This window comes from Conger conger, chromosome 2, assembly GCF_963514075.1.
Source record: "Conger conger chromosome 2, fConCon1.1, whole genome shotgun sequence".
Classification (NCBI taxonomy): Eukaryota; Metazoa; Chordata; class Actinopteri; order Anguilliformes; family Congridae; genus Conger; species Conger conger.
Genome location: NC_083761.1, coordinates 43,991,401 through 44,008,724, shown reverse-complemented (window position 1 = coordinate 44,008,724; position 17,324 = coordinate 43,991,401). Strand labels below are relative to the sequence as shown.

Below are 17,324 nucleotides of genomic sequence, written 5' to 3'. Positions count from 1 at the left end.
TTCACTGTCTGTCGCAATAACACCTTGCAGCAAAGGAGCGAAAGAAAGTAAAAGATCTATAGGCCCTATAGTGTTTCCAACAAAATATGCACATCCATACACAGGAAGCATGGATTCATATAGTCAATTTGCACACTGATTACATATGTTCTTGATTTAGTAATATCGATATAGTGCCATTGCAATGCTACCCATTCCAAATTAGGTTAATTTGCTCACATATACAACACAACATATTTTTCACATGCTTGCCTGGATATCTTGACTTGCAGAAAATTGAATATAAATTAAAATTTAGTCTTCCATATAGGTACAGTGGGGAAATCTGGACATAGCACTCCTGTCGAAACCAAGACTATCACACTACACTGGGAGCATATACACTTATTCTAGGCAAAGAAAACGTTTCAACGTTTTTGGAACAGTCAAAGCAGAAGTAGTAATAATCTTGAAAAAAAATAACTATTGTATTTAAGAGTCTGAAAGCACCACATAATAATCCCGTTTCAAGTCTTTGTCACCCAGAGGCAATGCAGAGATGCTAACAATGCAAGATGGCAGTGCCAGAACATGTAAACAGAGAAAGGTGCCTTGCCTGAGAAGATTGCCCATATGCAGGGCTTTCTGTTTTCGTAAAAGAACATTTCAACAGGCCCACTCTGTCACTTCATACAGCATAGGGCACAGCACCTCTGTTTCGACGTAGGAAGACCAGGTTGGCTTGTATAATTTGCAGGCCAAACTCCCGCTGAGGATAAAACTCATTCACAAAGACATTGTCAATCTAGGGGAACAGTGAGCGTAATTACGTTTTTTTTAATGACCCAAATATGCCTAGTCTCTAATGGTTATGCATTATTTTCCTAGGACTACCCTGCTGAAAAAAACCGCTCAAGCTAGGTTTTTGAAACAGCTGGTAGCTTGTTGACCAGTTAGACCAGCTCCATACTCAACATGATTTGACCAGCTCAAGCTATGTTTTGAAATAGCTGGGTTTTACAACAGGGTAGATTGGGAATGAAAAGGCCTCGATTCTGTTTTGAATCAGAATCAGAAGACCCCTCAAGTTTCGATCGATGGCGGTATCCCAGTTTGCACCCCTCGCCACCACTATCTCTGCAGGGCTAAGAGCACAGCGGCAGTCCTGGAGTGCTCACAGTATTTTGCGTATTTCGGTTGTTAGTTAATGCGCAGCAGATTGGAATACTGAAAGAAGCAGCTGGCCTAGATACCAGCTGAGGGGAAACAGCAGGCTTCAAGCTGTCCTGGCTTCGCATTGAGTTTGAGCTGGATTGCTTAAGTGCTGCTCTGAGGCAGCCCGGAGAGGCTAATTGAGTTGAGAAGTTTTTTTTTTCACACACATCCATGCACCTGACCTCGCCAGAGCAGCTGTCCCACCGAGAGTCTCTCCAGCTCCCCTTTCTCTCTCGTACATTCATTCTTTTTCAACATTTTGCTCTCTTTGCCCGTCTCCCCCTCTTTTGACACCTGTGTTTTATAATTACATAGCATATGACTTTCCTGTCCCATTCCTCTCAACAAGCTCATTTCATTTCTTCTGTTTGTCTCTCTTCCTCTCTTTTTCTCCCTTCCATGATTGGCATACTCTGAGCATTTCAATACCCTCAGACCCTCTGCGTGTCTCTCTGTTCTTTGTGGAAGGGTGTTGGGGAGGAGAGTTGGGTAAGAGCATGGTGTACACTGCAGCCTCTGTGTAATTGACAGTGCTCAGTCAGCTCCAGACTACAGCGATACAGTCCTGCACTCTGGCATACAGTTGCTTAGGTCATGGCAGCCCAAAATGGCCCAACTTAACCCAACCCCATTGGATTCCGTGGCACTTGTGTAGCACTCTTTCCCTTTTTCTTTTTTTTTTTTTTTTTTGCAAAGCTGGGTCAGTGACGAGCAGAAAATGACAACCCAGAGGACAAGACTAGCATTAGCCGGTGCCTGGAATGAGGACGCTTGATAGAACAGTACACAGAAACTCTTCAGGTTGCTGACTGATCCAAGGTGATCAACGAGGGAGGGCAGAGGGGTTCACCAGGGTGTCTGTTGCCCCACATTTGGCATCTCCTTTCAGTTTACTTGGCACAGTACAGGAGCACACATGGTGAGGAGTTTCGCCCACAGAAAGAACCCTCATCACATTGTGAAACTCCCCATGGTCCCCATTTTGGCTCTATTTTCATTTGGAATACAGAACAGCAAAAATGTCACAGAACAGTGTAGGCGATAGACCGTAGGAGGTAACACAGATAATGTCAGTGGCCTCTGTGTTGATGCCTTGCCCGCACTTGTAAACGGTGTCCACTGGCCCATTAGCCGTATCCTCCTGGCGTTTCGGATGAGGGAGAGGCAGCAAGGGCAGGGCGGGGTGGGTCAGGAGGGGGAGGGGGGCAGGGGATTGTCATTTGTCAATGGCACAATAGGTACACATCTGCAACACTAGAAGGGGTGCAGGCTGTGAAGGGGGCCATTAGAAGTGAAATACCTGCTGCTGGCCCTGGATCTTCAGGAAGTCTTCACGCTGTTTGTTTGTCTTGTTCTTTTCTGGACTGGTCTGGAGGTGCTTCAGACGCGAGGAGGCGGAGGGGTGTGGGGCTTTTCCCAGGCCCGGGGAGCTGTTACCGGTCTGCAGGAGAGAGGGAAAGGGGGGCTGGGGGTGACTACCAATGCCAGCTGTTCCTGCACATATCTCGGAAATCCCACTAACCTTTCAGATCATCCACTCAACGAGATTAATGAAACCACTCAGAATAAACCACTCAATATAAACCACTCAAAATAAAAAACTTGATAAAACCATCACGCAAAATCAATTTTAAGAAACTCTGCCGCTGAAGATTCTTCTCACGTGCAACTACGGCTCTTCAAAGTCAGCCACAGGTTTTTAAGCATGAGCAAATAATTACTCATCTGTGGTTGCATTGATTCATCACAGGAAAAGCAGAACAGAAGCAGATGAAAAGTTAGATAAAATATCTCCATCGGGGATGCCTGGTAACTGCCTCCTAATGTATTTTTAATTAGAATTTCAGTGATACCCAGCATCAGAGATGTAAATCCTGATTACACTCCTCTACAATATTTCTTCTTATTAATTGTGTGCATTTCAAAATGAGAGTGAATCAGTGAAGTGCTAATGACTTTCTGTTGCTCCAGGGCTGAGCAGAGCACCACACTGCTGTGGGAATGCTGGCAGAGAGTAAAGCGAAATGTGAAGAGTGCATTCGCCATTGAAAATGAGGTCCACCATCTTAGGTAATGAATAATTACGTTTTTCTCCTTGAGGACTCCATGTCCCTTAATTCCTTGCTCATCTGTACCATACCACATGACAATGTCATGATATTCAGTAGCCTGGTGATTAAGGCATGTTGTATGCCATTAGCCACAAAATCACAATTTAGAAAACTCACCAGTCACCTTTAGCAGGACTAAAGAGATACAGCTGCTTTGCACTGTCTCAAGTTCTGATAAAGGAAAAGATACAAAGAATGAATATGTATTCATGTGAATGTACAGGAAGTATGAGAAAATCTGCCTTTCCATCTGTCTTCATGTTCCATCCAACTTAATCTATGTTTTGTTTGTGCCATGGTTTGAAACTTTCACTTTGATGTATTATAGAAAGCCATCCTAATGTGGTGTTCCATTAACACACCTTAACACACAAGTGATGTCCTACAAACCAAGGAGCAAATACGTCAATAGGAATCAAGCAATAATAAGGCTTGGACTGGGTTATTGATTTCAGAGAATTGGACAGGAAACACCACTGACCATTGGAGAAAATCAATCAAGAGGACCTTTTAGTGAGAGGTCAGTAAGGGAGAAGGCAGTTTATTGATGAAGAGGCAGGAGTCCACTGATTTACAGATTGGGAGCATAACAGAACAGAGAAATCAATAGGTATGTTCCCAACAACCAAGCACTCAAATAAGTCAGGAACCCAACCTTCAGAAAATAGAGACCTGCAACCAAATGAGCGTGTGACTTTTCCAATGCTAGCACTCAATTGCCAGCACTAGCAAACTAATAACATAAACTTTACGCACTGCAGTGCATAAAATGTTATGGCCACCACCACAACATTACAGCAACATTAGGATAATTTGTTATGCATGTCGCTTTTAAAAGTGTCTGCTAAATAAAATATAATTCTATATGAATGTTCTATATCAGCATGGATTATACATTGGTCACCTTGGTCAGTCCATCTCTAAAGGTGGGGTTGTACACTCTTTCTGAAGAAACAAGGAAGGTAGGAAACCACTTATTTGCTTTACTCTGTTAAGTGCCCCTATCAAAGGCAAACCTCCCAATACCCTTATCCTTATGTTGTATTGAAATCGCATTTAAGATAATTCACTTTCAGGATAATTTAAAAATTGAGATATTTTCAATAGCAGGAGCACAGAACAGATGCAATAGATGGAAACTGGGCTGCCCAGCACTGCCCATGAGGAGAAAGAACAGTCTCTCAGGAGAGGATTTATCAGACAAAAGGACAATCCAAAGCCCAAAAAGTACTGAGGAGATCACTGAATGACAAAACAGGAAGTGACACACCACGGAGGGCGGGTGGACCTTGGTGAGGTTGGCTGGAATGCCAGAGGGCTTGGGCGGGACTGGAGGTTTCTTCTTGGCGATGGAGGAGGTGGTCTCGGAGATTGCAGTTCTGGGTGAAGGGATTGGACCTACCACAACCTGCCCTGCACTACACGGCTCGCTCCTGCCGTCGGTGCCCAGCTGCCTGAGAAAGTCTCTGGGGAAGAGGTAGCCCGCCGAGGGGTGGGCGCTGATTTCCTGTAGGGTGTTCTCCAGCTCCCGAATCGTCTCCTCCAGGCTGTCCAACCTCTGGAAGGTGCTGCTGCGGAGGTCCCCTGCTGGTGCACCTTTAAGGCCAACACCTCCAGCCTGGCTCTGCTGGGGCCGGGCTGGCCCGTTTGGCGTTGATGCAGAAACCCCAGGACAAAGCGATTTCGACCCGCAGTCACCCACCATGGGAGTCGATATGCCGGTGTCCCTCTCTGCACTGACGAAGAGCTGCAGGGCTCTGTGACCTGTCTGAAGGCCCTGCCTCAAAGCCTCCCTCAAAGCGACCAACTGGGCCTTAGGGAGCTGTATCCTGGGTCCAGCTCTCCTGGAGGGGCCCTGCATCCTCACCGTCCTCAGTTTCGGCACTGGCCTCCCACTGTGGCAAACCTGGCCTCCAACCTGGAGGTCTCTGCCCTCCTCCTCCTCCTCCTCCAACATTGCCTCTAGTTGTCTGTAGGCCTCTTTGACCTGCAGGGACTCTCCGAATAGGAGGATCAGTGGAGTGCTGCTCAATTGCAGCCTGCTGGGTTTAGTCCCGGGTGCTTGGAACTCCACGTTGCCCTCTGGTATCTGGGGTTGGACGATTAGGGTCTGCACCTCCTCCCCAGCTCCTGAACTGCCGAGCTCTTGAGCCTCTCTGCCAGACAGTACCCTCACCTCCCTGTCTGTGAGTATCATGGCCAAGGTCTCCCTGCCCTCCTCCCTCTCTGCCTCCTCAAAGGACTCCTGGATCCTCAGCTCGTAACGTGGGGGCCTCCTCTGTGTCTGGTCTGCAGGGGTTTCTTCAGGAGGTTTGGACGCCTTGGGGAGGGTCTGGCTCTGTACAAGAGTCTGTTTCTGAGAGGTGAGACCAATCATTGTTAATCGCTGCTGATCCACTGTGGTAGCTCTGCGGTCATCCGGTGTGGTCAGTCTTTGGTCAATGGCTGTAGCAACACCAAGTGATTGGTTAGGGCTCTTGTCATTACTGTCTCTTCCTATGGTTTTGTCCTGCACTGTTCTTTGGGTAAAGTGTCCCTCTAGGCCAACCCTAACCAGGCTCTCAGAATGGGAGAAAGAGACAGATGACCAGTCGGTCAACATGATGCGGGGGACCTGACTGGATGACTGGGCTGTAACATCACGTTCCTGGAAACAAAGAGTTGAGAAGTGAGCTAAACTATTAACACTACAACGACTTCAACTGATAAATCCTCCAATACTGATTCAAGGAACAAACAAACAAGAAAGAACCAGTTCCTTTGTAGTGGAAATTTTTCTTCCACGATAACAAAACCTGCTACTTCAAAAACCACTACTCCACAGCAATGACTACTGAAGTATTATAATCACTAAAATGACAAAGAATGATAATCCAATTTAATGCTGTCTCTGATAACAACAAATAACAATGTCAGTCGTACTGTTCGCTGTTCACTATCATTATAATGAGCAACCGCAAATAAAATCACAGTTGAGTGTTGATAAAATTAGAGAGTAAATACAGGCTTTAGAGAGCACATAATAGTGTAGAGCAATCTCACAGCAAAGGGGGGTGGGCTTTGGAACAACAATGAGAATTTGAATGGGACAGAGGCTGTAGAATAGGTTGAAATTGGACTGGACAGCTCTGACAATGACCTTTCGGTTTGCCTCCCTTGCTGCAACCAGGGCAACACTTGCTGTAAAAGGGCAAACTATTCACTCAGGTTTGCTCTTTCTGTGTTTTCCGTGCAGCTATTCCCAACCGGTTCGCACGTCTTTTTGGACCCCATCGCGTTCATTTAGCTTTGATGAAACACAGATGCGGTCCGGGGGCGGTGCCCTCTATCTTACAGGGAGATCGATACACAGCTTGCCAGATCAAAGTGTAGCACTGACAAGGGGACACAAATCTATCCGGCCCAATGGATTCACAACAGTACAACAACAGCTGCACAAAAATGACGGTTTGTATAGGGTGCGTACCTGCGAGTCTGGTGCTGGTGAGCAGGTGTTACTTTTATACAATTTGCCCAACTCCCACTGTAGGCTGGAGCAGTCCAAGGAAGCTGAGGATGTCTGACAGACACAGTGTACGGTTCTATGAACACAAGGTACCCTACCACCACCACTACAGCCCACACGGTGACATACAGCACACTCTCACACCTTACCAAATACCACGCTACCAATATTAATAACGATTGCTGTTGTCCACAACCCTGGGGCAAAGACAATGAAGGTTGACCACTCGCATGATTGCACCACGCTCACCTACTGAATATGCTGATTACCACTGTAATGAATGTCAATAACTGCACATTGCCAACCCCCCCCCCCCCCCCCGCCCCCCACAACCTTGACACACAACACACATTCGGTTCTGCACTTACATTCCAGTTGTTCGCTACTAGACCTGAGACTCCTGTCAGCATCTTCCATAAGTGTTAGAGATTTGAAGTGCTCAGGTTAGTAATAAGAAAAAGATATTATTAGGTAGGCATTACTGTTATTATAGCAGCCACGAGCTAGTGGTGTCAGTACAACAGTTAGACAGATGGCGGGATCCTGTTAGATGAGGTGGAGTGTGTCTGGGCTGTGTGTGGGGTGGGGGGACTCAAACTGGAATGACGCAGCAGTGCCTCGTGTGTGTTGGAGCCGTCAGCACTGCACATAACTGGACCAACTGCCACCGCATTTGAAAGCCCTGGCTGCTTCAGTCAAGAACGTGTTTGTGTTGCGCCTGTTTGTCTCTTCGATGGCCAAAATAGGGGGCATCCATTTTGTCTTCATGGCTGCTCCAGTGCAGTCAGACTGAGTGAATGCAGACACGGCATCACTTCAAACCAAGCAAGCACGCAACAGACAGAGCGAGAGTTGGTGTGTAAATCGATGTTGGAGGCTGGCTGCGATGACTCTGGACTGAATCCCCTCGTAATCCACAGGTGAGTTAGTGGCACCTGATACGTGAGGGGGAGGGGTTAGTGAGGGAATGAGAGAGGGGTGAAAGCCAGGCAGAGGGAGGGGCCTGGAGGGCAGCAGTCCACACAATTCGGCACAAGTTTACCTTCCTTCCTGGGGCCCCTGAGGGCCACAGGTCCAGGCTGGAGGGAGGGGCACTGGTCCTGCGCAGGGTGTTGGGCAGGGAGTGGGGAGGGGACACTTTGACTCTAACTGGGGTTCTCTGAAAAACCTGGCAGGAAGGGGAGGGGCAGGGGGCGGAGACACGGTGAGTAACAGACGTAGGGGAAGGCTCTTAACCTGGTGCAGGCGACACAGTATAAAACAAGCAAATGGTATATACAGCTGAGAAGTGCAGAGTGGCACGGCAGGTCCACCTGCTCTTCACTTCCACCAACATGTAGGACAGGGAAAAGAAGTATATGTAGGATCAAGGAGCCGTCTTGAGCTGCCTTTCCAGAACCTTCTAGAGACACCTGTGTAAATTGATTAATGTTGCCCGCTGGGTATCTCTCCATCCCTCAGGGAGTTCAATTTCCAGCTTAAGTGAGAAAACTGCTTGTTTGGGGTTTAGCACTGCATCCAGGCCCAGGAACAGTGCTTTGATCCATCAGGGGGTAAATGGAGTGATTGGGTCATTGCATCCATCTGACCTCTGACAGGCAAAACAGCCATGAAACAAGAGTTGGTTCCTTGCCTCTGTTAAAGACCTTGGATGATCACACAGCCAAACACCATAGCACACTGTTCTTTTAAACATGTCTTGCATGTTAGAAAATTAAGCACTTAATAACAACACCTGTGAAAACACTTTAAAATATTTACTCTTGAAAACAGAAGCATATAGTGTACCAGCGTATTGTGGCTTAGGTGGAGTGTGGCAGAAATGCAGATAATATGCTAACACTTTTGTTGTGTTGATAATGTTGTGACAACATTGTGAGACTGCTTAATTCATATTTTGCCAAGCAATTGATCCCCTCCCCACAACCCAGCCTCCTACCTCCAGCTCGGCGATGATCTTCTCCTCATCGTTGTCCTCCTTCACCCCCGAGGCGGCGATGACAGGGGGAGTGGAGGCGGGCCGCGGGGCCTCGGAGACAGTCCGCCTCAGCTTCACGTGGGGTTTCTGGGTCTCTGTCTCTTCTGACTCTGACTTCTGTGAAGACGGAAAGGTAAATGCCATGATTTACATGCAATATTTCTAGGCAATGAAGACGAGCAACATCTAGGCATAGGCTTAATCTGTGTCTGCAAAACTGGCCCCCAGAGTGCAGGAGGAGTGCACAGAAAAGCCGTTGATATATCACAGCCAGCTGCTATTCAAAGAACAAAGGAACTGTCCTTGTTTATTTGTTTCCGCTTTTAATACGTAATATGTCTGTCCACCGCCCTCACCTTGATGGTCTTGCTGGTGACAATGACCTCCCCGGTGCGGTTGGTGGTGAGCCCGTGGGATGATGGGAAGCTACGGCGGGGTGGCGGCGGTGGGGGTGACTTGGAGGGCTTCTCCGTGCGATAGCGAGGCACTGTCAGCTCATCTGCAGAGAAACATTTGTATCCCTTAAACCCACTGAAAGCTTTATGCACGTTCTAAAAAGACTTTCAGCATCAACAATTGATTACATGAAATACCAGTAAGTCGATGTTTCAGAAGTTGCCTTTTTCTTGTTAAGCTGCTTTCACATGACTAGAATCAAAGGCTGCATTCAATGCCAAATAAGGCGTTGACTACTTATGGGAAGAACTGAGTGCTGCCAGGGGTTGAAACTTGACATCATCCATCCAGGAAGCTGTTCCCTCGTTAAATCGTAACAAGCTGTAACAATTAGGTGATAGTTATATATGCTATGTGAAACATCCTTGGGCTCTATGTTGCCAGTTGTAGTATATCTGCCAGCTTCATACGTGCTAGGAAAGGTCAGCTTCAAACAAGGTAAATGTTTAAACAATTTGAACTTTTTGCTCTCAACTTGGCTGTATTTTGAGCTGTGTGCTATGCCAGGCTTAGCTCTGCTGCCAAGTCGGGGCTCCAACACTTCGTCCATAGCAATTTTTGTCTTGATGCCAGGTCAAGTGTTTCGAAAGCTGCTTTAGTCTACTGAAGCAAATTACTTCAGAAATTTAACATTTCTACTCTATTGATGAGAAATAGTGTCCATTTTGTTCTTCACTATTCACTACTTCTTCAGTGTCCGATCAATCAGTATCTGTGTCCATTCTATCAATCAGTATCTGTGTCCATTCTATCAATCAGTATCAGTGTTCACTCTGTCAGTGAGTATCAGTGTCCAGTCTGTCAGTGAGTATTAGAGTCTAGTCAATCAGTATCAGTTTCCACTCTGTCAGTGAGTATCAGTGCCCAGTCTGTCAATGAGTATTAGTGTCCAGTCAATCAGTATCAGTTTCCACTCTGTCAGTGAGTATTAGTGTCTAGTCAATCAGTATCAGTTTCCACTCTGTCAGTGAGTATTCATGTCCAGTCAATCAGAGAGTATTAGTGTCCAGTGAATCAGTGAGTATCAGTATTTAGGGTCATCAGTAAGGATTATCGAGCAGTTCCATTTCTCAGTGTGCTGTCTAACCAGAGCCACGCCGTGAGCCGGCCTCCTTGCCGGAGAGCTTGTGGGCTGAGTGCTGGGGCTTGCTGGAGCGGTGCTCCGGGGTGGTGTTCCCGCTTTGGGAGATGGGGATCGCCATGGGCTTGTTGATCTGCTTGGCTGCAAAGTCCAGGTCAGGGATAGCCTTCATGAGCTCCGCCTGCGTCTCCTCCAGAAGCCGATTAATGTCCTGGGCGCTGTACTGCGTCAGGTTCGCTCGCTTCTCCTCCCAGTCCCGCTCTGCAGCCTGATACACACACACACACACACACACCTAGGTCATTGCTTCTTTCAGGGGCTCCATTTCATAACGAAACCCCTTAGCCTACCGGGTACTGACTGTATGTCCAAAACAGTAGCATTACCAGAATGTCCACACTGCCCATCCATAGCCCACCTGTAGCCACACTGATCCAAAACTATCCTCACTAACCTCACAAAACCTAATCTCTAATTGTCTTGGGCATGCAGAAAAACATACCGTACAAACAGTGCTGCATACAAACACAAACTGCACACACAAGTACAAATACAAACACAGACACACATTCCTAAAACACATAAACTATCTCTCTCACATAAACACACACACACACACACACAAGCACACATATCGATCCGACACACACAAGGACACTCAGAGTACAGTAGTGCACACGCAAGACAGGTGCCCAGTACCAGTCTGACCTCCGCCGACACCGATTTGTCTACGCCCCGGCGGCCTGACATGTCCTCCAGGGCCCGGTTCTTGAGGGGCCCTGGAGGCTGGAGGTCATGGTGGGGGCCGGAGGGGTTGCCTTGGCTGGGATTGGGGTGGGGTGTCCAGTTTGACAGGCTGGTGCTGCCCCCCAGATTGCTGAGGTTGAGGGGCGGGCTGGTAGGAATGTCAAAGTCCGCACTCTTGCTGAATTCATCACTCTGCTTGGGCAATGGGCTTGTGAAGTCCTCTTGGTTCTTCCATGTGCCCTCGTTCACTTGTCTGCAGGGATACACACATATCACTGTTACTATCAGATGTGAGGCAATCAGCATATCACTAGATACAATCTCTGAGAATTGATATTCATTAGTTTCATCTGATCTCACTTCCCACTTTGGTCACCATGTGAGATCTTAGTATGGAGCTCAGCTGTTATACATAACTGTACATAAAGGTACAAGTAAAACAATACTTAATACTACTACAATTTCAATGAGAAATTCTTATTCAGACAAAATAATCATCGAAGCACACTAGGCATTAGAGGCAAGATAATCATGCAGCAACCAATCTTAAAATTCCCGCATCTTGCAGCAGTAATAATTTCTTCTGTGATATTTCCCCTGTAGCCAGGTTCCTCTAGAGATTTCTTCCCATCCGGGAGTTTTTCTCTCACTGCTGTTTGAAGGTTTTTCTCTTTTGAGTTGTTTACCTCATATGCTATTTTGGGGCTTAGGGCCGATATTTCCCATTTTTCATCCCTTATGTTACTATGTAGTAAAAAAAGTACGTGCATTTGGTACATTTGGTACAGTCCACTGTGAAAAACTATACAAATAAAAATGAATTTAATTGAATTGAAGATGTGGTGAAGGGTGAATCTAAAAATTGTCAATTCAGTGTAGGCCAGTGCAATACTGAAGTGAATAATAGTGTTATTAGTGGATATTAGTGTGGTCGGTGTGCGGTTGTACCTGCGCAGTGTGGTCAGAGTTTCTGTGACTGTTTTGCAGCGTTTCAGTAAGGCATCCAGCCTGTGTGGCTCCTCCTTAAGAAACTTGACCGCCTCCACTTCCACCCTTAACACCACCCGCATCTTACTCTGTAGGCTGGGGAATTGGTCTGCAGGGATAGAAGAACCAGAGAGGTCAATACTCACAGGCACACAAACACACACAGACATAGACACAGACACAGACACATACTATAAAGCAGATAGACATACACACTGCAATCTACCATCTCTTTGTGGGTCTAACAACATCTGGGGCTTAGTCATTTCTACAAAGAAGCATACTAACTGTGTTTAATGCTACTTATTGCACAGCAGTTGTAATATTCAAATGGTATCCCAGCCCAAATACTGTAGTTAGTGAATGCAGTTAATGATGGACAAGACAAAGCACATGGAACCAGGTCAAAAAAATGTTAGGGAGAACGAGAACCATCTTGTTTTCTTTGGTAAATGCGAATTTGCTATGACCAAAACAGAGAAATGTACTTTAACCAAAAGTTCTCATTTACAGAACTCATTTGCACATAATGTCAGTGCTGTAGGTGTTGTTCAATGCGATGGAGCAGACATAAATGGTTGGAATTTATATAGCGCCTTTATCCAAAGCGCTGTACAATTAATGCTTCTCATTCACCCATTCACACACACACTCACACACCAACGGTGATTGGCTGCCATGCAAGGCGCCGACCAGCTCGTCAGGAGCATTTAGGGGTTAGGTGTCTTGCTCAGGGACACTTCGACACAGCCTGGGTGGGGGATCGAACTGGCAACCCTCCGACTGCTCTTACTGCCTGAGCCATGTCGCCCCCATAAAACATAAAAACATGAAATGATCTTTAAAGGAGAACCAAAGAAAATGGGCTTAGATTTACAGTAATTCATCAGGTGGAGGTCCTCCAACTGAGCAGAGACTTAATGACAGTGCACTGTAATGTAAAGTTTCATGTACAACAAATTGTCCAACAAAATATTCAACCAGAGCACAATATTTAAATGTACGGTATTGACACCACTGAGTCACATACTGGAGGTAGGCTAATTGCATTACACCATCTTACAAACATGGTGTCTGTTTGGTGTGCTATACACATTTGATGGGTATGTTTCACATAGTTTAGACCAAATGACCTCATTTATTATGCCATAAAGTGCTTATCTAATTTAGCACCTTGAAGAATTCTATTGTCACTGGCAGTATTGTGGGGGAGCGGTCCAATGCCCTGAATCTGACCTTTATCCATATTCCACTGCTATGTTGGCTACAGTCCATCAAACCAACCACAAACAGGAGGAGGAAGGTGTGCAGCACTAACTTACAAGTACAATAATGTTGTGAATGTAATTGTGAAACATGACATTTTGGCATAAGATAAGGCTTCACAAGATATTTTTGAGCAAGGGTCACACCAGCCTTAATCTTCTTTGCTCTGTTTACATTTGAGATAACTTCAGTTATCAGATCACAATTTTTTAACTCAAAAAAAGGCTTTGCTGTCGAGTTGGCTCCCAATGCACAAGTTGCGAAATTGCAGACTTCAACCAAATTCATTGGAAGCCTGTCAGTTTGGAAGGGATTGATTTTAATTTGGTACGCAATGAAACATCTGGTGCATGAATAATGACTTGAAAAAAGAACCACGGACTCACTATCTCAAATTCAGATAAATTCAACATTTCTACGAATGGGTTTTTTTAAAGTAACAAGATTTAAGGCCAAATAGGAATAAGTCTATCAAGCTGTCTCCATACAGTGAGAAAACCTGCTGTAGTTCAAATTATAGCAGAAAATGGAAATTCTATTCTCAACTGGCTCCCTTATCGGAAAGCAATTCTAATATTCAATGACAGCTTATGATGATGAATAATTTTGTCTATGTTAACCCAAAGATGTAAATCGTACAATGGATTTTCTTGCATGGCTTTTAAATTGACTGCATCCAATAACTGCCAAGTTTCAGGTTGTCTTTTAAAAAATCGATTCTGATTGTGAGAGATCATTTGTGGACCATCATTGTGGATCAGGCCTGCCATGAATTGAGCCATATTTGCATAAAAATATCATCATTTTTGTGCAAAAAATGTATGTAGATAGCAATTGGAATATCATGGCAGGTCAAGTAGTGGAGGCAGAAACTCTGGGGGTTTGCAAAATGAGGCTTGAGACAGTGCTAGATACTATTTAACCTTTAGGTAAACTAAGCATTAGAGAAAAAGGCGAGCATTGTTGAGCTGAATGGCCTTTTCTCGTGATTACGTTTTGTTATATTATATTATGTAGGGGTAGAAGTAACAAATTACAACTACTCACATTACTGTAATGAAGTGATTTTTTTGTGTACTTTTCTGAGTTTTCCTGAGAATATAAGTCTTGTAAAAGTAGGTAATACTGGAGTGGTGCACGAAGAATGGTGCAAACTGTATACTGGCCAAACTGTTTTCTTTCAACAATGTGAGGAGTGGTTGGAAAGTGAGATCGAGTGACATTGGAGAGATGGAGACAGGAGAGGAGCATAGCATAACAGAGGAAGGAAATCCGTGAGTGAAGAGGATAATGTTGGAAAAGTCACAAACTGCGAGAACCCATTCATTGTTCTTTTTGGTTGCACATAAGCGACAGTTTAGGTTTAAATTTGTAAGATCGGGCCTCTGCCTTGGTGATCAGTAGTTTTTCAGAATGTGTTCTCTAATGGGAGACTAAACTACATTTTATCTGCATTTTTATTCATTTATCAGAGGGACATGTTAATATTAAATGTGGTTAAATGTAACTAATAACGTAGACTAATGGTGTTCTGAACATAACACGAGGAAATGGCTGTTTCCACCAGAAGTTAACATCCGTATAATGGTAGTTTTTCTCCCGAGAAATGTGGTTCATGATTATGGTTGCTTATTGACAACCTAAATTGACACTAAAACACTTTGATATGAATTGGACCAATAATTATAAAGAAAACAACAAATAACTGCACAACTTCCCTGTGTTCAGAAGACTGTTAGATGACGATGTTCCGAACACCTATTCACAATGTTCCACCTGAAGCACAACTACTACAGTTGCACTCTCTTATGCAGGCAAATCTCTATTGAATCTTTATCTGGTTAATCTTGACATTAATTAAAAACTGACACCGTGTATATGAAACGATGTGCGTACATGTGTGAACTATTTTACAACACAGCCTTCCCAGTTAGTAGTCTCTCGTTAACAGCGGCCTCCCCACCACACTAAGGAAACCCCATTACCTTGTCACTTTATAAAGAGATGGATTACGTACGTGTCTCATACCAAGTTTTTATGAAAACAGAAGGAATTAGTCTTTACACACACACACACACAAACACCAAAGCTGATCTGGAAGTAATTTCTTATTTATTTGTCAAGAAATTTGCACTGCTAACTTGCTGTTCGGAACACCGTAACACTCAAAGAGCATTTTTTTGGTGAGTAATTTTTCCTTTCTTACATCAGTAATTTTACTTGAAGTTGAGTACATTTCCTGTTAAGTAAAAGCATTTCTACTTGAGTACACCTTTTCAATACTCTTTCTATCGCTCATGTTATGTTATTTAAATATGCGTGATCCAGATCCGCAATGTGTTCCTATTTCACTGGCAGTGCAGTTGCACACACTTTCCACTCCCTGTGGTGCTTCTCGATTCATACACCGTGTCCCCCCTCTTTGTTTCTCTGAATGTCTCTGTGAGTGCAGCTCTCAGTGGATCCCCGAGTTAAATGACTCACTCTTGAGCTCAGTGAGAGTCTCTCCCAGCTTCCTCAACACCGAAGCCTTCTCCTCCAGCTCCTGAGCCGTCACCAGCCTGTGGTTTACAGACGAGTCCTTCTGGATCTCCTCCACAGACTTCTCCAGGTCACTGCAGGAAAAAGCAGTCCAGCCACAGACCGCAACAGCTTAGCTACTGCTTTAAACATATACCTCTCCTGTTACAAATCTAACAGACCACCAGACCACCACCAGTCAAATATATACTGTAACTTTAATGAGCACAATTGATCTTGCCTAGTGGAACAGAGCCAACCAGGAGGACCAGAATTTGCACTTTTTGGGAGTATTTAATAGGTGCCATCAGACAAGCTTACTAAAGTGTAGAAAAGTATGTAAACAATTATATATTTCACCCAGGTCTGCAGGGCACACTAATGTGCAGAGCATGGAGACTACACATGAGTCGTGACAAGATTCCAAGAGGTTTATAATATCAAATATGCTTTCATTGAACTTTTCCAATTTGATAAAAATTTCCCAGCTTCATTAACTAACAGCTTTACAATTGAACAATTTATCAGTAATAGACAGTTGTTATGTTTTCTCTGCCACACTTGCTGCCACTAAATTGGCACTGGCATATGGAACAAGTATATTCCATTAGTCACCAAAAGCATAGTAATTTTGTCATCCCTTTGACAGTCAGAGTCTGTGCTCTCTCTAAAATGCAGTCAATATTAAAATGCTAGTGACAAGCACTGATGTTGAACTCACTGCAGCTGCTGGATAATCAGCTCCTCCTCGTTGAGGTACTTCAGTCGTTCCTCCTCCACCAGGAGGCGTTGTCTTTGCAGGGGGTCTTCCTGTTTGCGTAGCGCATCCGTCACTCGCACGCTGATCTCTGTTTCTGTCCGCTTCAGCAGTGACCTCACTGAGTCCTGGTTCTGGAGCTGTACACACGTACACACACACAAACATTGTGTCTGAAATGTGCAGAGCAAGTACAGTCAGGGAACTCTTGCTGGATCCGACTATTCTGAATGGCATTCCCGGTATATTGCTAAATGCTATGCGAGCACATTTCATCATAGCATTAAAAGCTCTGTATCATCAGCAAATTAACGACATGCAGCTTTTCATTCCTTTTTTCAATGTCATAGTTACGAGTGGACGGTCAGATTTGTGTACCAAATGCAACAATAAAGATGACATTAGCTATTCTCTGCTGGCCAGTCTCGTGGGATGTACCAAAACATTTGCAGCCGTGGGGGTTTTTTTCCCAGTTGTGCTTGATATCGGCTGCAGGTTGCCATTGATGGGCTACCGTATTCTAGGGGCAGATGCAGCTGCTAAGCTCAGCTCCCCCGCTCGGTGTGCACTGAGGGGCCCAGCTGGAGCAGAGGATGATGGGCATGAAGCAGCAGCAGGTGTGCAGCTGGGAGACATGGACACACAGATCGTGGCTTTGGTGAAAATGAGGCTCGATAAAGACGTTGCTGTTTGTCCGAGGGCCAGAGACTGCACACAGGAAT

At 45.0% G+C, this 17,324-nt stretch overlaps 2 protein-coding genes across 2 annotated transcripts in view; both read right to left on the bottom strand.

Moving 5' to 3' along the window:
- Positions 1 to 2,479: 2,479 nt before the first annotated feature.
- LOC133111197 (SRC kinase signaling inhibitor 1-like) overlaps positions 2,480 to 17,324 on the bottom strand; it is a 54,189-nt gene continuing 39,344 nt past the window's right edge. Inside the window, exons 10-17 of the mRNA XM_061221380.1 lie at positions 16,567 to 16,742; positions 15,810 to 15,940; positions 12,021 to 12,168; positions 11,025 to 11,325; positions 10,332 to 10,593; positions 9,145 to 9,287; positions 8,750 to 8,902; positions 2,480 to 2,635 (exon numbers count right to left, since the gene is read on the bottom strand). Coding sequence (XP_061077364.1) covers positions 2,480 to 2,635; positions 8,750 to 8,902; positions 9,145 to 9,287; positions 10,332 to 10,593; positions 11,025 to 11,325; positions 12,021 to 12,168; positions 15,810 to 15,940; positions 16,567 to 16,742 — 1,470 coding nt within the window. The remainder of the gene's footprint in view (positions 2,636 to 8,749; positions 8,903 to 9,144; positions 9,288 to 10,331; positions 10,594 to 11,024; positions 11,326 to 12,020; positions 12,169 to 15,809; positions 15,941 to 16,566; positions 16,743 to 17,324) is intronic.
- Positions 2,684 to 6,611, bottom strand: LOC133111202 (sickle tail protein homolog). Its single transcript, XM_061221392.1, has one exon. The coding sequence runs from the start codon at positions 5,905 to 5,907 to the stop codon at positions 4,378 to 4,380; it is 1,530 nt and encodes a 509-aa protein (XP_061077376.1). The 5' UTR covers positions 5,908 to 6,611; the 3' UTR covers positions 2,684 to 4,377.

Excerpts from the sequence above, each read along its gene's own strand:
- LOC133111202 (XM_061221392.1), bottom strand. The coding sequence starts at position 5,907 with ATGTTGACCGACTGGTCATCTGTCTCTTTCTCCCATTCTGAGAGCCTG.